Source organism: Heterocephalus glaber, unplaced genomic scaffold (assembly GCF_053883595.1).
Source record: "Heterocephalus glaber isolate CG9 unplaced genomic scaffold, H.glaber_assembly_v1.0 deba00001761, whole genome shotgun sequence".
NCBI lineage: Eukaryota > Metazoa > Chordata > Mammalia > Rodentia > Bathyergidae > Heterocephalus > Heterocephalus glaber.
The window spans coordinates 3,966,938-3,986,936 of NW_028258458.1; the positions used below are offsets into that span (position 1 = coordinate 3,966,938).

At 60.7% G+C, this 19,999-nt stretch overlaps 2 protein-coding genes and 1 pseudogene across 13 annotated transcripts; 2 read left to right on the forward strand and 1 right to left on the reverse strand.

Moving 5' to 3' along the window:
• Positions 1 to 1,198: 1,198 nt before the first annotated feature.
• On the reverse strand, positions 1,199 to 3,882 carry LOC110347280 (large ribosomal subunit protein uL23 pseudogene; annotated as a pseudogene).
• Positions 3,883 to 4,559: 677 nt separating this feature from the next.
• Positions 4,560 to 8,382, forward strand: Pgls (6-phosphogluconolactonase). The gene is made up of 5 exons (XM_004873210.4): positions 4,560 to 4,946; positions 6,485 to 6,592; positions 7,105 to 7,206; positions 7,562 to 7,702; positions 8,093 to 8,382. Exons 1-5 carry the CDS (start codon positions 4,560 to 4,562, stop codon positions 8,228 to 8,230), a joined length of 876 nt encoding a protein of 291 aa, XP_004873267.3. The 3' UTR covers positions 8,231 to 8,382.
• Positions 8,383 to 8,566: 184 nt separating this feature from the next.
• Positions 8,567 to 19,999, forward strand: Niban3 (niban apoptosis regulator 3). 12 transcript variants are annotated; one of them, XM_087201882.1, is made up of 15 exons: positions 8,567 to 10,624; positions 10,793 to 10,923; positions 11,762 to 11,887; positions 11,993 to 12,107; positions 12,871 to 13,020; positions 13,383 to 13,498; positions 13,586 to 13,681; positions 13,772 to 13,934; positions 15,025 to 15,215; positions 15,490 to 15,648; positions 16,277 to 16,393; positions 16,458 to 16,565; positions 17,078 to 17,189; positions 18,290 to 18,373; positions 19,550 to 19,999. In XM_087201882.1, exons 1-15 carry the CDS (start codon positions 10,570 to 10,572, stop codon positions 19,756 to 19,758), a joined length of 1,932 nt encoding a protein of 643 aa, XP_087058008.1. In that variant the 5' UTR covers positions 8,567 to 10,569; the 3' UTR covers positions 19,759 to 19,999. The 12 variants fall into 12 exon arrangements, 11 of the variants coding, with proteins under 11 accessions (XP_087058008.1, XP_087058011.1, XP_087058001.1 ...); XM_087201885.1 differs by lacking the exon at positions 15,490 to 15,648 and having other exon boundaries at positions 19,574 to 19,999; XM_087201875.1 differs by having other exon boundaries at positions 11,762 to 12,107; positions 13,383 to 13,934; positions 19,574 to 19,999.

A 19,999-nucleotide genomic window follows, 5' to 3' on the forward strand; every position in this document is an offset into this window, starting at 1 on the left:
TGGAGCGAGGTCAGGTCGCAAAAGTTCAGGTAACACCGGTACCCGGGACGGACCCCGGGCTTCCACGAGCTGCAGCTCCAGCCCTTTCTTAATTTTTATTTAGAAATGGTCTCACAGTCACTGCGTTTCCCAGGCTGAGCTTGAACTTTCTTTTCTTTCTTTGTTTTGGTCCCGGGGATCGAACTAGGATCCTTGCGCTTGCGCAGCAGGCAGCGAAACCACTGAGCTAAATCCCCGGCCCTTTTTATTTTATTTTTTATTTTTTGGTACCGGGGATCGAACTCGGGTCCTTGCGCTTGCGCAGCAGGCGGCGAAACCACTGAGCTACATCCCCAGCCCTGAGTTTGAACTTTTGATCCTCCCGCCTCAGCCTCCTAGGTAGCTGGGATTACAGGCACAAGGGACAAGTTTCCACCCTCCTAACACCATTAATTCGGGGCTGCGGGCTCATCCCCTGGGGACACTGGAATGCAACACCGCCCCTGCCCCTCCCACCTGCAGCCCCAGGGCAGGGTGACCACTGCCTGTGGGTCCTGCAGCTGCCCTAGGTGGCCAGGGCGGAGGGGAAGCGCGCCTGGCTCACTAACATCTCTTGCAACCTGGAGACCTCCGCACTTGCTCATTGGGGACCCCACTGTGCACATGGGGACCCTGAGTCCTAGGCATCTTTCTTTTTTTTTTTGAGACAGGGTCTCACCGTGTAATCCAGGCTGGCCTCAAATTTCCGGTGTTCCCCCTGCCTCAGCCTCCGGAATTCTGGGACCACAGGCATGGCCCACCATGCCCTGGGCATCTTTCTTGTCCCAAAGCCTACAATGCTGACTGTCCTCATGTTGAAGAAGTTCCCAACAGTGTAATCTGAGGGACTCTCGGGATTGAGCTCTACTGTCCTGTTTTTAATGCATAGCCTTTACTTTCCTAGCAGTTTTAGGTCTGGAGGGAAAGGTGCCAGAGAGGTGGGGCGTCTGCATTCCTGTGCCCGCACCGCTGTCCGTCACCAACAGTCGCTGCATGGGGCCGTGGCAATGTCCGGTTCACTCTCACCCTGTACATCTGCGGGTGCCCAGCACACACATCACGGGGCCCAGGGTTCAAATCCCCAGCTCCTCTCAAACCCCAAAGCAAACGCCTTTTGTCCTGGGACCACCGCCACAGTGCGGATTGGGCATCCCTGATATGAAACACACCAGGCCAGAAATGTTTCAGATTTGGTTTAAAAAACTTTTTTGCATAGCTGCATATATATAATGAGATATTTCAGGGGTGGAGCCTACGTCTAAACACCATAGTTGTTTATTTATTCCATATTTGGAGACAGGGTCTTACTAAGTTGGTAAATTGCCAAGGCTGAGCTTGAACTTGAGACCCTCCTGCCCCAGCTTCCTAGAGTGCTGAGATTACAGACACCCACCACATCCAGTTTAGATACAAAATTTTTGTTTCTCTTGCACCTTATACACACAGTCTGAAGATACAATTATATACTGTTTTCAATAGATGTATCCATGAAACAAGTGCATAATTTTCCACTTGTGGCTTCACACTAGTGCTGAAAAAGTTTTGGATTTGGGGGCCTGAGGGTGAGATTCAGCGGGAGGGTATTTGCTTAGCATGCATGAGGCCCTGGGGTCAACCCTCAACACCACCCTCCCACACCCCAATAAAAAACAACCCTCAAGTTTTATTTTTTTATGGGGTTTTTTGGTACTGGGGATCAAACTCAGGACCTTGGGCTTGCAGGGCAGGCAACGGAACCACTGAGCTAAATCCCCAGCCCCTCAAGTTTTAGATTTGGGAATATTTCCGATTTGAGGTTTTTCGACGAGGTGTATTCAACATGTATCACAAAAGGAGTTAATTGCTCTAAAATTCTTCACTGCTGGGTGTGATGACACACACCTGTAATCCCAGCACTCGGGAGGCTGAGGCAGGAGGATGGCTGAGTTCCAGGACAGTCTGGGCTACATAGCAAGGCCCTGTTTCAAAAAACAAAACCCTTACTGTTCACCTGTCCGTCCCTGTCCTCGTTCTGTCCCTTGCCAACCACCGATCTTTGTGCTGTGTCCACTTTTGCTTTTCTATATCCCACTCACGCAATGGCCTTCTCGTGCTGCTCTAAAGCAGACGAACCCGTGAGTCCCGTGTCTCCACTTGAGGCCGCCACTCTTTCCAGGTTTATTTTTCCTTTTCAAGGTGCTGGGCCAGCACTCACCAAGTAGCCACACCCTGGCCCATGAAGCCCCCTTTTGTGATCTGCTCAGAGCTCCCTGACTCAGGCCGAGCTCCTGGGGTGGGAAGGAGCCTGGCCCAGCCCCTTCCTGGGAAGACCTCAGTAACAAAGTGCTGCTTAGCAGATGGGTGGCCCTGGGCCCATCCCCAGACCACAAAACTAAAAAGAAAAAAGCCCGGAGGCTGCATGACCATCACCACCACTTAACTGCAGAACACTTTCAGCAGCCCACGAAAACCCTGTGAAGCGCCGTGCGTGCCGTGGTGCACGTGCTGTCCCAGCAGCTGGGAGGTGGAGGCAGGAAGACTGCAAGTTTGAGTTCACTCTGGGCTACACACTGAGGTCAAGTCCAGCCTGAGTTACACAGAAAGAGCCTCTCAGAAAACAGGCCCCATCCTTGGTCACTCCCCCACTCTTTTGCGCCCTCTTAGCAGCAGCTCACCAGCATCCTGGCCTGCGGCCCCGCCTACCCTGAACATTTCCCATCACTCAGCCCCAGGCCATGTGGCTGTGTCTGGCTGCTGTCACTGCCCCCTGTATTGTGTCAGTGCTCCATTCCTTTTCATGGCTGAGTAACTCTGTCGGGCCATATTCCTTATCCAGTCTCTGTTGATGGACAGTTGTTTCCACTTCAGGGCTACTTTAACTGCTATGAACGTCCTCCTGGGGACACACCCAGGTGTGCAAGTGCTGGGTCATGTGTGCACATTGCCAGACTTCGCCAATGTGGCAGAGCCATGTTCCTCATTAGCAATGTGTGTGGGTTTCCCTTGTCTCCATCCTTGCCCGCACCGTTTTTATTACAGCCATCCTCATGAGTGCGAAATGTGACATCTCCCTCTCCCCGCCCCCCCAGACTAGAAATGGAGCCCAGGGCCTCCTGCACGCTAGGCAAGAGCTACAACCCCAGGTCTACAATTTTTTAGGGTTTTTTTTATTTTATGGTGAAAATAATGTGTTTAGAATTAGCTGGCTGGACTCAGTTTAGATCCCAATTTTGTTGGCAGCATCCGAAGCATCATCATCAGGAGCCAGTTGAACATACGCCTTCTTCTCTCCATCAGGCCTATTAGGGTACTGACCTTGGGCACATAAATGTCCTAGAGCTTCTTCACAGCTTGTTTGATCTGGTGCTTGTTGGCCTTGGCGTCCACAATGAACACGCGTGTGCTGTTGTCCTCTGTCTTCTTCATGGCTGACTGTGGTCAGGGGACTTGATGATGGCATAGTGGTCAAGCTTGCTTCTCCTGAGGGTGCTTTTCCGAGGGTATTTCAGCTGCTACCGGAGTCGGTGTCTCGGGACTGCAGAGGGTGGGTGCCATGTGGATTTTCTTCTTTTTGTGGCTGTGGATGCCTTTCAGCACTGCTTTCTTGGCTTTCAAAGCTTTTGCTTTGGCTTCAGCTTTGGGAGGGGCAGGAGCTTCCTTCTTCGCCTTCGGCGCCATCTTGGTAAAAAGGCAGTTTTTTAGGTTTTGAGACAATGTCTCAAGTTGCCCAGGTTGGCTCCAGACTGGGATCCTCCTGCCTCGGCTTCCGGAGTAGCTGAGACTGCAGCCTGCACCAGCACCCCCTGCTTTGTTGTCATTTTCTCCTGCTTTATTATAATTCCGATGTGCACTCCTTGATGGCCAGTGAACACAACAGCTCTTCATGTATCGCTGGCCATTTGCCTATCTTTGGAGGAATATCCATTCAGATACTTTGTCCTTTGAAAAGTTTGTCTTTTTATTGAGTTGTGTGAGTCGTTAATATATTTTGTATACAAGACCTTTACAGATGATTTGTGAAGCCTTTCTCCCATCCTGTGGTTCTGGCCACTTTCTTGATAGTCACCTGGGACACCAGTCCAATTTCAATGAAGCCTGGTTTATCTTCTGTTGCTTGTCCTTGAGGTGCCTAGAAAGGCACAGTAACCCTGACAGGGTGGTATTGGCACAAGAACAGCCATACAGATTAACTATATGTGGATAAAACTCAGAGTGCAGAAATAAGTGGAAATAACTTGGCAGGGTGGCGCATGCCTGTCATCGCAGCACTCGGGAGGCTGAGGCAGGAGGATCGCTGAGAGTTCCAGGCCAGCCTGAGCTACATAGGGAAACCCTGTCTCAAAACAAACATACAAACAGAAAACGACCACTGAAGAAACAAATCGCAACAGACGCAGGAACTTCAAAGCCCACAAAAATATACCCTCTCCCAGGAAACCTGCCCCGAGCTGCACCGAACTCAAAGCTCTGCCTCGCCTTGGCCCTGCAAAGGGCTCTGGCACAGCCTGTAGAGAAGGGCGGGGCCGCCCCACCCAGTCGTGGCTTCACTTGCTCGACTGCGCATGTGCAGAGCGGGGGAGCCCGAGTGGCTGAGTAGGCCTTCGCGCAGGCGCACTTGCGGCCGCCGAGAGCGCTTCCGCCTCCCCACCGCCGCCGTCGCCATGGCCGCGCCCGCCCCGGGCCTCATCTCCGTCTTCTCGAGCCCGCAGGAGCTGGGCGCGTCGCTGGCGCAGCTAGTGGTGCAGCGGGCTGCGTGCTGCCTAGAAGGGCCCCGCGCCCGCTTCGCGCTCGGGTTGTCGGGCGGCAGCCTCGTGTCGATGCTGGCCCGTGACCTGCCGGCCGCTGCCGCCCCTGCCGGCCCCGCCAGCCTCGCGCGCTGGACGCTGGGCTTCTGCGACGAGCGCCTGGTGCCTTTCGATCACGCAGAGAGCACGTACGGCCTCTACAAGGTGAGAGCTACGGCGAGAGCTACGGCGAGAGCTATGGGGGCCGCCGAGGGGCGGCGCCTACCGCTGGAGCTCCGGCTACGGGGGCCCCTGCGGGTCATACCGAGAGGGCAACGCCCACGGCCTGGCCCCGCCCGCTTGTCCTGAGCTCCTGGCTCTTCCGCGTGGGCCGCCCCTTTTATGCTTTATCCCGCAGCCAGGCCTGGGGAACCGCTTGACCGAGGGCCGGAGGTCACACCAAGTCCTCAGACGGGAGGGTCCCCTGTTCTCTGGGCTGGTTCTCAGTGCGCCCTGAGCACTCGCTTCGCATGATCCTGTTCCCAGAGTAGCACGCAAGGTTCAGTACGCAGCTCGCAGGCATGGCCACCTGTCACCCGTTTCACAGACGGGCAAGCTGAGGCAGGGAGGGGCCCACCGGTCAGGTCCGCCAGCCACCAGAAGGGAAGCCCGGTTTTGCGGCTGCTCTGCAACTCCAGAGACGGCACGGGCCACAGGGAGCATGAGTTCCACTGACTTTTTTTGGGGAGGCTGAGGCAGGAGGGTCGCGAGTTCCAGTCCAGCCTGGGGAACTTAGCAAGATTCTGTCTCGAAACAAAAACAAAAAGGACTGAGGAAGTAACTTAGGGTCTTAGCCCTGGGTTCCATGCTCATTACAGCAGGGGGTCAGGGCAGGGATGGAAAGAGAAAGGAAGAAAGAAGGGAAGGGGTTTTGGGGGACTGGGTGGGGGGTAGAGCCCAGTTCGGAGCGTTTGCTGAGCATGCTGGAGGTCTTGGCTTCCATACCCAGCGCCGGAGGAAAAAAAAAAGAGAAAGAAAACGGTGGGCTTTTTTTTTTTTTTGTACTGGGGATCAAACTCGGGACCTTGCACTTTTGAGGCAGGCAGCAGAACCACTGAGCTAAATCCCCGGCCCAAACCTGCATCTTTTTAAAATTAAGAGACTAAACTCGTCAGGTGTGGTGGCGCTCGCCTGTAATCCCAGCACTCAGGAGGCTGAGGCAGGAGGATCACCTCCAGTTTGAGGCCGGCCTGGGCTGCATAGTGAGTTCTAGGGCCAGCCTGAACTGCACAGTGAGACCCTGTCTCAAAAAAACCAAACCCAATAAAATGAAACTCTCATATCCTCCACACCACCTGCTGCCCTCCGCCTGCTGCCCTCCGCCTACTGTGAGGTCCTGGGTGTGGACAGGCCTGTTCCTGGCAGTGGGGAGACATAGGCAGATGGCTTCTCCCTGGAGGTCTCCCTGGGGACCCCATGGGTGCTGACTGTGGTGCGTGGGCCCCAAGGTCCTCATGGCCCAGGCTGGGACCCGTGATTCTGCCTCCTGCAGCAGGGCCATGTGCCACCCGGGGGCCCTGCCCAGTCCCGAAGCCACCCAGTACCTACCCACCCTTGAACCTCCTCTGCCCCGAGAGGTGGTTTCACCAGGGCTCAGCAGCCAGATCCCCAGCATCCTGGCCATGAACGGGTTTCTGTGCCTCACTTTACCCCTCTGTAAGTGGGGCGCATCCCAACTAGAGGCGCCGTCCTCTCTGCCACAGACGCACCTGCTGTCCAGACTGCCGGTCCCCGACAGCCAGGTCATCACTATCGACCCCCAGCTGCCCGTGGAGGCGGCAGCTGAGGACTATGCCAGGAAGCTGAGGCAGGTGAGTCTCCAGGAGCAGCTGCACAGGAGACCTCATCTCCAGAAGGGTCACACGCGTGGTGGGCGGCCTGTGTGATAGCACCAGCAGAAACTGTCGTTGGGCACTCAGAGACACCAGGGGGAGTCCAGGTCCCCCTGCCTGTGGCCCTTGGCCTGTCACACTCATGGGAAGTGGAGTCTGAGACTGGAGTCCATGCAGTTACTGGTGGAGCCAAGCTTGGGTTCTGTTACAGCTCTGACCACCCCTTGGTCAGCCCCGAAACCCCTTGGCTTCCAAGATCCCCAAGTGCACCTGTCATCCCTGCACTCAGGAGGCTGAGACAGGACGATCTTGAGTTTGAGTCCAGCCTGGGCAACTTAGGGACTTAGCAAGACCCTGTCTCACAAAATAAAAGAAAGGGCTGGGGATGGGGCTCTGTGTGAGGCCCTGGGCTCGCCCCCCAGTGCTGCCCCCCAGATTCCAGGTGCTCTAGCCCCAATGTGTGGCATCTCTGAGCCACGCGTCTCTGCCAGGCCTTCCAGGGAGATGCCGTCCCCGTGTTTGACCTGCTGCTCCTGGGCGTGGGCCCTGACGGCCACACCTGCTCACTCTTCCCCGACCACCCACTGCTGCAGGTGAGTGCTGCCAAGCCTGCCACCAGCAGAGGCTCACTGCCCTGCCCTGACCCGGGGCCTCAGGCCTGTGTTCCAGACCCCGGCGGTGGGGGAGACGGAAGGTAAATAACCAGCACCGAGCTGAGTGAGGGCTGAGCAAGCTGGTGTGTACAGCTGGCGAGGAGTGGCCAGGGCAGGAAGGTGCAAGTGCCAGTCCAGCAGGGCAGCCTGGCGATTTAGCGAGACCCCGCCTCAAGATGTATACAAGGGCTGGGGATGCAGCCTGTTGTGGAGGCTCTGCACCCAGTCCGGGGACCAGGGAAACAGCAGAGATGACTGTCTGCCCTGCCCCACCCCGCCCTTCCTCCCTCCCCAGGAGCGGGACCGGATCGTGGCCCCCATCAGTGACTCCCCGAAGCCCCCGCCGCAGCGCGTGACTCTGACGCTCCCCGTGTTGAACTCGGCCAGGACCGTGGTGTTCGTGGCGACAGGGGAAGGCAAGGCCTCTGTGCTGAAGGTAACCCGGGGTGCCTGTTGGCAGTCTCTGCAGGAAGTCAGCTGCGTAATTCTCAGGAGGGAGGGGCATCGGCGCTGCCCCCTAACTGACCCTAACCCGGCCGTTTCTTGGGTCTGGAAATGACACTGACGACCAAAGCTGCGCTCGAGGTAAAGTCTTAGCATTAACATGCAGCTTTAAAAATGATTAAATAGGGCCAGGCATGGTGGTGCACACCTGGCATCCCAGCACTCAGGAGGCTGAGGCAGGAGAATCACTGTGAGTTCCAGGCCAGCCTGGGCTACACAGCGAGACCCTGTCTCAGAAAAACCAAAGGGGAGAAAAAGAAAGGAACCTGGTCTCCATGTGGCCCAGGGTCCCAGGTGAGGCCCCTCCACCCTGTCCCCCCAGCGCATCCTGGAGGACAAGGACGCGGCTCCGCTGCCGGCTGCGCTGGTGCAGCCGCACACCGGGACGCTGCGCTGGTTCCTGGACGAGGCCGCCGCGTGTCTCCTGTCTGTGCCCTTTGAGAAGCACTCGACGCTGTAGCCCCGGAGCTCCCTGTTCGGGGACCCCAGCCCCCACTTCCCTTTGGAAAAGCCAGGGGCCTGGAGTCACCTGGGTTGGCCACCGCTGCCCTGCCAGGCCGGTCCGCACCATGGGAGATTAAAGGGCGGGAGATTAAAGGGCGTTGCTGGAAACCTGGAGCCCCTGTCCTGGATGGCCCCAGCGGAGGAGCCCATCCCCGGGTGGAGGGTGGAGGGTGGCGCTGTCATCCTGGGTGGGCACCAAGAGTGGATTTCCTGCAGCAGAAGCACCACACACTGAGCTGGGCAGGGTGGGAAGCTGAGGCAGGAGGATCCCAAGTTCACGCCTAGCCTGGGCAACTTAGACCCTGCCTCAAAATAAGACTAAGGGGGCCGGGGATGTAGCTCAGTGGTTTCGCTGCCTGCTGCGCAAGCGCATGGATCCAAGTTCAATCCCCAGTACCAAAAAAAAATAAGACTAAGGGGTGTGGTTGCAGCTCAGCATGGAGGAGACCCGGCTCCAGTTCACTGCCGGACACACACACCCGAGTGCCCGCACCCCCCAGCAGCAGACATGGGACTGCAGCTGCCCCAAACCTGGCCTGTCCCTTTGTCCCGCTGAGCTCCGACCCAGACCCAGCTGGGAGTGGGCCTGTCACCCTGCACACTGCTGACGCCGGCCCTGAGCTGGGGGGGGTCAGTGGGGGTGTGGGCGCTTTGTGGGGGCAGGGCGGTCCCTGGAGGCCCAGGGCGAGCACCAGGCGAGGTGGAATTGAAACCACCATGTGCAGGAGGCTTCGTGGGAGCAACAGTGCTGAAACCACAGAGAGGGAAGTTTCCTCCTTGTCCCTTGGTGTGAGGCGGGGACCCGGGCGCAGGTGGGGCAGGTGGCTGTGAGCCCCTGAGCTGTGTGTGGTGGGGCCCTGGAAAGTAAAGAGTGGGCAGCAGTGGGCACAAGGGCCCCTTCAAGGCCCAGGGAGGCGGCCCAGGGCTGCTGTCGCAATGCCACAAGCCCTTTGAAGAGCTGGGCGTGGTGATGCACGCCTGTAATCCCAGCATTTGGGAGGCTGAGGCGAGAGGATCCCCTGAATCCAAGGTCAGCCTGGGCTACAGAGACCTGTCTCAAACTAAAACAAAAACAACTCTTGTGGGGTCCGGGGATTTAGCTCAGTGGTGCCCACAGTGGCCTCGAAAGCTCCAGGTCCTGAGTTCGATCCCCAGTACCAAAACAAAAAACAAACCCTTTTGGTACCCCAGCTGTTATTCTGTTGGTGTACCATTGTGTGCCTGTTTGGGGTGGCTCGTAGTCCAGTATGGCTGCTCTCGTTCCAGCCATTGTGTCCACATTCCAGCCAGTGGAAGAGGAGGGGGAAAAGGAGATTCCCTCCAGGGAAACATCCTAGGAGTCACCCTGGACCTCCCCCTCACATCTTTATTCCAGAAGATGTTGTCTGCCCCAGGTGTCAAGGAGGGGCACTGTGAGATATGGAGCAGCCACAGGCCCCGCTGCTCTCAGGAGTGAGGTGTGGTAGCCGGGGTGCTCTTGCTCCAGCTGGGACCCCGGCACCCAGAAAGGGCCCGGGGCCCTCCGGCCACCAGCTCTCACTGCCTGACGGCCCTGCTGGGAAGCCCTGGGCAGCCCTGTGTGTTTCCTGTGAAGGAAACCCAGCTGCTCCCAAGCAAGGGGCGCTGGAGGCTTCTGGGTCTGTGGGCTCCCCATGCCTGGGGTTTCCAGGTGGGGCACTGAGGTCAGAATCAGGGTTGGGGGGTCCTGGAGGAGGCCAGCCTGGGAAGAGAGATCCCTTTTAGAAGCCCCGCGCCCCAGGCCTTTCTATTCCTTATTTTGAGACAAGGTATTGTATAGGGTGGGCTCGAATTTGTGATCCTCCTGCCTCAGCCTCCTAGAGGAGACATTTTATTTTATTTATTTTTTAGGAGACATTTAAAAAATAAAATCTAAGGGCTGGGGATTTAGCTCAGTGGTTCCACCGACTGCCTCGAAAGCGCAAAGTTCGGAGTTCGATCCCCAGTAGCCCCCCACCCCCACAAAAAAGAAAAATCTAAGTCAGGCGTGGTGGCACACACCTGTGGTCCCATTTGGGGAGGCTGAAGCGGGAGGATCTGGAGCTGCAGCCCAGCCGGGACAACTTAGCAGCTTAGCATGACCCTGCCTCAAAAAATGAAAAACGTGGGGATGTGGCTCAGGGCAGAGGACATGGGTTCAACCCCGGCGGGGGCGGGGGGAAGGAAAAGTGAAAGAGGAGTTTGGGCCGGGCTAGTGCGGCAGGTGCTGGCGGGCGGGGAGGTGCTGGGTTGGTTTGCGCGCCGGAGCACAGCCGGGAGCTGGCAGCGCGCAGCAGGATGGGGGCGCAGGCTTCGAGCCCCCTGGACAGGCGGCAGCGCGAGGAGCTGCAGGGTGAGCGGGGCAGGCGGGGCGCGTCTTCCTGCCTCAGCCTCCTGGAGTGCTGGGCTCGCTAAGCGCGGTGGCCTGTGTGGCCGGTGGGCCGCGGGGCGGTCGTGGGGGCGCAGCGGGAGGCCGGGTCGCTGGAGGCTCGGCCGCTCCACCGCGCCTTTCGGTCCCCAGGCCGGGTGTCCACGCTGCTGGGCAGCTTCCTGCCTGGTTATCGCGCGCAGCTGGCGGTGGCTGTGCTGCGGCAAATCGCGCTCGAGCTGCGCCCCCAGGAGCCCTCGGGACCCCAGCTGAGCCGCAGCAAGGTGGGTGCCGGGGGAACCCTCCTCGGGAGTGCTTCCTGCCTCAGCGTCGGCGCCCTGAACCGACTCTGCAGACCCAGACCCACCAGCGCTGGGCGTCCGGGGCGAAGGGCGGGGCTGATGGGCTGGGCCGGGCGCTCGCAGTGGGCTGCCCGGGAGGGGCTCCAGCGGCCACCCTCTGGCCTCAGCCTCCCGAGCAGAGCAGCGGGGACGACGGGCGCCGCCCCGCGCCCGGCTCCAAATCACTTTTGCCTTGCTGTGTGTGGGTCGAAGACTTGGATCCGGAGCCGTGGGCACGAAGGGGCTGCCGCGCGTCCTTTGAATAGTGATACTTTAACAGTGTCACCGCGGAGCCTCTGGCCCGGCGGCTGCGGAGAACCAGGGAACGAGCGCCCCAGTCCCCGCCGCGCGCCCAGACCGAGGTCACCGGCGCGTATCGCGACCCGGGAGGGGGAAGAGCCGGGAGGGCCGGGGAGGCGGCAGTGCGCAGATCCGGCCGACCACCAGGGCACCTGCGCCTGAGGACAGCGCTCGCCCGTGGCCGGAAGCGCGTGGTGGCTGCAGGCTTTCCTTCAGGGCCCCGCCAGGCCCGGCGTGGTGCGCATCCGTGTAACTCCAGTACTTGGAAGGCTGAGGCAGGAGGATCTCAACTTCAAAGCCAGACAGAGAAACTGAGACCTTATCTCAAAACACAGGGGCTGAGGGCGCGGCTCCGCTCTGGCCGGGCAGGCAGAGGCCCTGGGTTCAAATCCCCGGCTAAGAGGAGGGAGCAGGAGGGCCTGGAAGCCGTCCGGGGCGGAACCCCGCAGCCCGGGCCCTGACGCCGCCCCGTCCCCTGCAGAAGCTGCCCCGAGTACGAGAGCACCGCGGGCCCCTCGCCCAGTTGCGCGGCCGCCCGCCGCGGGGGCAGCCCGTGTTCTGCGTCCTGCGCGGGGATGGGAGGCTGGAGTGGTTCGGCCGCCAGGAGGTGAGCTCGCCTCTGCCCGCCCTGACGGTCTGGGTCTCGGGCCCGGTCTCCTCCGCCTCCCCGCGGGCCTCTGCGTCACCCTCGCCCTCGCCCTCGCCCCCGCAGGACTTCGAGGCCGGGCGGCCTCCGCTGGGCGCGGTGGCGCTCACGGGCTACGCGCTCCTGACCTCGCAGCGCGAGTACCTGCACCTGCTCCGCGGGCTGGGCCCGGGCCCCGAGGGTGAGGCTCCCTGGCCCGCTATCGGCCCGCCCGGCACCGCCCCCCGACATCCCGCCCCGATGTCCGGGCCGCTGCAGGGGTTGCAAGCATCCCCGGGTGGGGTCAGCGTTGCCTTGGGCCGGCCTCCTGCTCTGCCACGGAAAAAAACCCACTGTTGAAAGGGCAAGAAAGAGCGTGCGCCTGTCATCCCAGCACTGGGGAGGCTGAGGCAGGAGGGTCGCCACGAGTGTGAGGCCAGCCTGGGCTCCACAGTGAGACCCTGTCTCGACGACAACAACAACAAAAAGCAACAGCAGCCCACCCCACACAGGTTTTATGCGTTTAGATTGATTTTCGGAGCCTGGTGGAAGCCAGGGCCTCCCTCTCCCGACCCATGCAGCTCACAGTCCCGGTGGGTTCCTGAGGCGTGAACAGGAGTCCTGGGCTGGAGGGCCCGGGACTCCCACCCTCCCGATTCTTGGGTCTTATTACAGTCTGAGTTCATCACTCTGGAAATCAGAACAAAACACCCAGGATTTAGGAGAATCTGCAACAAACATTCGCTCACTTGGTCACCAGCATCGCTATGCGGTGTTCTGCTGTTTTTTGGTTTTTGGTGTTCTGAGACAGGGTCTGGCTGTGTAGCCCGGGCTGGCCTTGACCTCAGGCGACGGTGCGCCACCGCGGGGTCCCTCTAGCGTCACCGTTCAGCTCCCTTCACCGGCAGGGAAACCAGGGCGGGGGTACTGGGGACCCTGAGCGCTTGGGCCGCCGCCCCCCGCAGGCTCTGAGCCGCTCCTGGAGGCGCCCGTGCGCGCCCCGCTCCTCCTGCAGCACCCCTTCCGCCGGCACCTCTGCTTCTCCGCGCCGTCTGCCGAGGCGCAGCACGCCTGGAGCCTGGCCCTGCAGGGTGGCATCCGACTTCGGGGCACAGGTGGGGTCTGGGCCTCAGTCTTTCGGCCCATAAGATGGGTTGTCAGGGGAAAGAGGCCCTTATAAGGGCTCACACTAGGGTGGCGGGGATACCTGTAGAGATCAGCCCGGGTGGTGGGTGGAAGGGACAGCCTCCTGGAGATAAGGATGTCCGGCCTGGGATCGGCCAGGTGGAGTGGGGACAGGACTGGCACAGTCGGGCAGGTTGCTGACTGCACAAGGTCCCAACTTGAGGAACTGCAGGGTGGCCTCGTGTGGTCGGAAGGCGGGGGCGCGTGCAGGCGTCCCTTCTGTAAGCCGAGGAGAGCCGTCCGAGGGTGGCGGGGGGCCTAAGGGAGTCCCCGGGGCGGCCCAACCGCTCAGTCCTGCAGCGCAGCCGGGACCCAGCGGCCCGCGCCTTCCTGGACGCCGTGCGGCTCTACCGGCAGCAGCGGGGCCACTTCGGCGAGGACGACGCGATGCTGGGCTCAGACGCCGAGGTCAGTGCCCCGCCCCCTGCGCCCTGCGCCCTGCGCCCTGCGCCCCGCGCCCCGCGCCCCGCGCCCCGCCCACCGCAGTGTCCGCAGGTGCTGAGCGCGGTGTTGCTTCGGGAGCTGCTGCCTGAATGGACGAGGACGGAGGGCGCCGCGGCGGGGCGCGGGGGGGCCTGGGCGTTGACCGAGGTAGGGACCACTCCGCCCCCACGCGGGAACTCCGCGCCAGCCGGCGGGCCCCGCCTCACCCGTCCCCTCCGCACCCCATCGCCCCCGCAGCTCCTGGACGCCGTCTACGGCGTGGTTCTGGCCGCGGCCTCCGCCGGGCTACGCGCCTTCCAGCCGGAGAAGGACGAGCTGCTCGCGGGCCTGGAGCTGGCCCTGCGCCCCGACCTGGAGCACACGCTGCGGCTGCGCACGCGTGCCGCGGGCAGGCTGCAGGGTGAGGGGCGGGGCTGAAGGGGGTGGTGGGGGGGAGCATGGGGCGTGGCTCCCCAGGAGGTAGACCTGACCTGGTCGGGAAGGGGCGGGATCAGGGCAGAGGGTGTGGGTTGTCAGAAAGGGTGGGGTCAGGATAAGAAGGCGTGGCCTGGCAGGAAGCCCGGAACCACGGTAAAGGAGAGGTGTGTGGTAGGGAAGGGGTGGGGCTGGGGTGGGCGGGGATTGGGGGCGTGGTCAGGTCTTGAAGCGGTGGGACTAGGTAGAGGGGGAGAGGCCTGGTTTGGAAAGTGCGTGATTGATTGGGGCGTGGCCAGGGCTAGGGGAGTGATCTTGCCTGGGTGGGTGGGGCCGGGTATAGGTATAGGTGGGGCGTGGTAGGAAGGGGAGAAGCTAAAGGATTTGGAAGAAAGCCAGATGATGGTGCGGGGCGGGGCCTCGAGTCTACAGTTCAATATTCTGGAAGGGACCCTGGAGGAAAAGAGGTGTGGGGCCACATGGGGGCCCTAAATGCTGAGTGGGCGGGTCCTGGAGGAAGGGTGGGGGTCGTGATAGGTGGTGTGGCCCCACCTGACGGATTGGCCAGCATGGGGGGGTAATCCGGGTGGAGGGCGTGGTCTTTATCGGGAATGGGTGGGTCAGAGTAGAGGGCGTGGTTTTCGGGGAGGGCGGGGCCAGAGAGTGGGCAGAAAGCCAGGGTGGGTAGGAGGCGGGGCCTAGTCGCCAATAGGCCTGATGGGCCGTGCAGGAAGGAGAAGAGGGGCCTAGAGGGTGAGTGGGCGTGGCCGGGCCACTCCAAGGGCGAGGCGGGTTGGGTGGACGGACGAGCTAGGCCAAAGTGGGCGGCTCTGGGGGGACGGGCGAGCGGGCTGAGCCGGGCGGAGGTCAGGCCGGGACTCGGGCAGGGCAAAGTGGCGCCACTCCACTCCGCAACCAAACGCGGTTCGGATCCGACTCTGTCTCCTGGCGGTCGGGCCGACTGTCCGAGGTGAGCTCAGTTTCTCACTTGTGCGGTGGGGCGGTCAGGGTTGCTGGCTTCGCCCTTCCCGGCCTGTCGCTGAGCCGGGGACCCAGCGGCGTGTCTACACCCGCAGCGGAAGTCCAGGCCCGGCTGGAGGCCTGCCTGCAACGGAGCGTGGACCTGCAGCTGCCCCAGCTTGTGCGGACGCTGCTGAGCACCGTAGAGCGCGTGCTGGGCACCGTGCAGACGCTGCTCGCTCGGGGCGTGGACCGCGTGTGCAGCCGCCTGCGAGAGAGCCAGCTGGGGGCGAGGCTGCGAGGAGCGGTCAGTGGGCGGGGCGGGGCCCCCCCGAGAGCGGGTGGGCGGGACTGTGGGAGTGGGCGGGGCCAGCGGGCTAGAGCCCGCGTGGTGATGCACGGCGGTGATCCCAGCCCTTGGGGCTGGGATGTAGTTTGGTCTGCAGGCTCTGGGTTCGAGCCCCAGTTCTGTCAGAAAGAGAGTGGAGTTTAAGTAGTCAGCCTTGGGCGCCTGGCCCTCCACCCGCCGCCCTGCAGTCGACCTGCTGTCCCTGACGGCGTCTTCCCGGTGGCGCGGCCAGGTGCACTCGCTCGGGGAGCTGCCCTGGGACCCCGAGCTCATGCACCTCTGCTACGGAGAGGCTGAGCGCGGCCGGGGCCGCCTGGGGCAGCTGGCGGCTTCGTTCGGCTTCCTGGGGACGCAGAGCCTAGTGTTTGGGGCGCAGGACCTTGCCCAGCAGGTGAGAACGGTCGACATAGCCCCATGGGGTGGTCACATGCGGGCAGGGATCCCTGAGTGACCGCACCCGGTCTCTGGTGGACAGGGCCAGGGACCGGGCAGTGACCCCACGTGGTGGTCAGGGCTGCAGGGGCATTGAGGTGCTGTAGGACCCGCTGGGACCTCCAGTTGAGACCGAGGAGAGAAGAGTGAGGCGGAGCTCATCCCGGGTGGAAGGAAGAGCCCAGAGGAAAGTCCTGGGCATTTGCAGGGCCAGGGCATTTGGAGAGGCTGTGTTGCAAAGCAGAGCAGAGAGGTGGGGGAGGGACCGACCAGGCTCAGGAGTGGAGGAGGCAGAGAGGAGGCCTGAGCCACGTTGGGGCTCGGAGGAGAAACAGGAAGTGTCCTGAAGGCCACGGACGTGGCACCTGCTGATGGACATGGCTGGTGAAGGAGAGAGGGACAGATGTGACATCCCAGTGCTGCCTGGCACAGTTGTTCAGTGCACACACTGCACAAGAGTGCCCAGCTGTGGAGGCCAAATCTGGGGGCTGCTGCATCCCCGAGTCTTGGTACCCTGGCACCAGGGGAAGGCGGAGGGAGCTCAGCAGGCCCGGGCACAGTGTGATCACTTCAGTGCATTCCCACAGCTCATGGCCGATGCTGTGGCCACCTTCCTGCAGCTGGCCGACCAGGGTCTAAGCGCCAGCCTGGACCGCGACCAGGCAGCCCAGCAGCTGGAGAAAGTCTGGGGCCGTGTGCTGAAGGTGAGGTGGTGGAGGGGCACAGAGCCTGGGGATGCGGGTCACTGGACCGTGCTGTGTCCCGCAGAAGCTGTCCTCAGACAGCGCGGCGGCTCGGAGCGAGTTCGTGCGGGGCTGGCTGCTTCGCATCCTCCTGCCTTTCGTGCTGCACTGCCTGGAGCCCAGCAGCCAAGCGGTGAGCAGGGCCAGGGCGTCCCTGGGGCTGGGACACCGGGTGGGAGGTGACTTGACAGCCTGCATCCACTGGGGGTAAGGGTCCTGAATCACCTCTTTGTTTGGTTTTGTTTTTGGTACTGGGGATCGAACTCAGGTCCTTGTGCTTGTGCAGCAGGCAGTGAACCCACTGAGCTAAATCTCCAGTCCTGGTTTGGTTTTTTGAGACAAGCTCTCTCTATGTAGCTCAGGCTGGCTTTTAACTCACTGTGTAGCTAGGCTGGCATTTAACTTGCTGGCGATCCTCCTGCCTCAGCCTCCTGAGTTCTGGGTGGCCTGGTGGAATCACTTCTTGCAGGACCCGCATGTGGGTAGGCTTCGGCACATGCGCCCCTGGTTCATCTAGATTTCTGTGTGCGGTGCTAGGGAGTTGAGGTCACCCCAGCCAGGCAGGGGTGGTGCGGCTGAAGCCACACCGGGCTGGTCGAGGTTCTGCCACCAGCCTGCCCCCTCCCCGTCCCCGTCGTGTTCCAGGAGCTGCCCGAGCTGCACGGGGGTGACCTCGGCACAGGCAGCCAGGCCCTGAGCACTGCGGGCATCCTGGAGGACGTGGTCCGCGGGGTCCTGCTGCAGAGGATTGACCGAGGTGAGCCTGCCTGCCGCCTGAGAACACCTGCCCTTCGACCAGGGTCAGGACCCAGAGAGGGCCGGGGTCAGCCAGGGAGCCCCTATGGAGGGCACTGCAGGTGTCCTCAGGCTGAGAGGAGGCAGTTTGGAAACGAGGCACAGGTTTTCACATTTGATCATTCAGCAACCGCTCACCATTTCTCTCTGGCTGGCATGGAGGCCTCCAAGAGTTCCTGGGCTTGGGGTTCAGCCCTCAGGAGCCCCAGGGCTGGGAAGCAGCTCTGTAGGGATCTCTCTCCTTCCCGCTTCATCAGTTCATGCATGAGCCCGTGATCACTGAGACATGTGTGTTGGCGGGGGGGCGGTTGATGGCAGGCAGTGGTGGTTCAGGGATGTCGCAGTGTCCACATGACTGGGATACAGGGCCTTGAGCCAGAAGCAGAGGAGTTTAGACTTCATTGCATGGGCCATAGGGAGCCACAGAGGGTGAGAGAGTGAGAGCAGTTGGACTAGAAGCTGTGGACGAGGCCAGGCCAGGTCCTGGGGACAAAGAACAGGCCCCCAGCAGGGGCAGTACCAAGGACATACAGCCCAGGAGTGTGGGGAGGACTGACAGGAGGCTCAAAGGGCCAGAGTTTGAAGGACAACAGAGACAGGAGGGACACAAAGGCCAGAGAGATGGCAGAACCTAGATATGGTGGGGTCCCCAGAGCCAGGGAATAAGTTTAAGGCTGTCTTTGGTCTGTGGGCAGCCAGACAAAGAGAACTGAATTGCTTTCGAACAGCAGAAGTCTTAAATACAAAATCGCAATTGTTTGGCAGCAAAATTAAACCCAGAGGCAGGGAATGGGGATGAGGGTCCTAGAGTTTGCCTGATCTGTCATGGACTTGTGCCGTCTGTGGGCCAGCATGGGGGCGAGGCTGGCAGGGCTGGCTGGGTGGAGTGCCTGGGATTGGCGGGCCATGTCTGCATGGGCACAGTGTGGCAGGGCTGTTGGTGCCATCGCAGGATTCCTGGCTGGGATCTGCCTCTACTGGGCCTCCCCTTTTGGGAAAAACTGTGGAGCCTATGAGGTGCAGGCACCCCAGATGTGTCCAGTGGTTCATCTCTGGTTTCAGAGTTGCAGGAGGCCCTGGGTGCGAGCCACACATCCTGCGGTCTGGTGGGCCACTCACAGCCCCCCTGTGAGCAGGGGACAGCAGGTGAGGACAGGGTTCTCCTGAGGTTGATGCCCACAGAGAGGAGTCACAAGGACCCACATAAAGGAGACGGAGTCTTAGGCAGGACGGTGGGTGGGCCCTGAATTCATTCACCCAGAGCCGAGCCAGTGGGTGTTTGGGTCCTGGCCTCTCACACTAACAGCTATGCCGCTGGCAAGCTGGCCCTCCACATGGCCGATCCGCGTCCACAGTTCAACCATCCGCAGATCAAAAGTATTTGGGAAAAGCCAGGGGACCTGGCACATGCCTAGCATCCCAGCACACGGGAGGCTGAGGCAGGGGGGTCGCAGGTTCCAGGGTGGCCTGAGCAACATATGACTTAGGGTGGCTTTGTCTCAATTATAAGAAGAGGGGGCAGGAGCTGGGGTATAGCTCAGTGCAGGGCCCTGGGTTCAATCCCCACTACCACGAAAAGGAAGTTGGGGGAAATCGCAGCTGTCTGCCACCTGGCTCCCACCTGGGCCGCTTCTGAGCAGCCTAGCGGTGTTTGTGGCTCCTTCCTGGAAAAGCTGCCTGTTCCCATTAAGCCATTGCTGCCCACCGAGCCTTTATCACATGCCACTCCTGGCTGCACCTGAGGTGTTGGTGCCCTTGTGAACCTCAGCACTTTACAGAGGGGGAAACTGAGGCTCAGGTCTGACATGGCAGCCGGATCCGGCCCCGCCGCCCCTGGCCTCCTCCCAGGACGTCCGAAGCTGTCTGCACCCCCGTCTCTCACTGCCGGCACCAGCGAGATTCCCAGGCCAGGCCTCACAGCGTTCCTGTTCCTCCGTTTCTGACCCAGCAGCCCAGCCTCAGCGCCCTTTATCCCTGAGGCCTCTGGGCAGTGGTCCGAGTCTCCTGCGGCTGCCCCATCCCATTGCTTTTGTTTTGAATCGATGATTAAATTGAACTTAAAATGCCACTGGCCATTCCTTTGTGATCTGGGCATATTTCTTAGTGAACTGTCCGTGGCTTTCAGGCACTCTTCCCTGAGGGGTGTGTATCTTTTTCTTATGGGTGACTAGTAATGCTTTCCACGTTAAGGGTAGGAAAGGTTTGTGTTACAGGTTACAGCTTTTTTCTAAGTTTACAGTGAGCTTTTTAGGTTTGCTTATGCTCCCAAATCTCCTGTCCTTTCCTTTTTCCTTTCTTTTCTTTTGGTGCTGGGCTGCATAGTCCTCTTTCTTTTTTTGGTGCCAGGGCCTCTCGAGTGCCAGGCGAGTGCTCTGACTTGGGATCAGTTCCGGAGCTCAGGGAGAAGTCCCGGCCACCTGTCCCTGTCGCTTGGCGCCTCCGGTCACAACCTCTCCAGCTGCTTCCGGAGCGACTTCCCTGCCTGTGTGAGACCTAAAACCACAAGATGTACTTTGCCCACCTGCTTGTGATAAGTGTTCAGCCGTGCCCTGGCAACAACTACCCCAATGTCCCAGGTGTAACCGTTTGCAGCTTGGGTACGCAAGGCACAACCAATCAGGTTTAATTGCCAATCTAGAACCTTGCTGTAACTACTATAAAAACCCCTGCTGATTTGGAGTCGAGGCTCTCAATCTTGACCCGCTTTGGTGGTGATGGTTGGGAGTCCCTGCTTGAGCTTGAATAAACAACCCTCGTGTGTTTACATTGGAA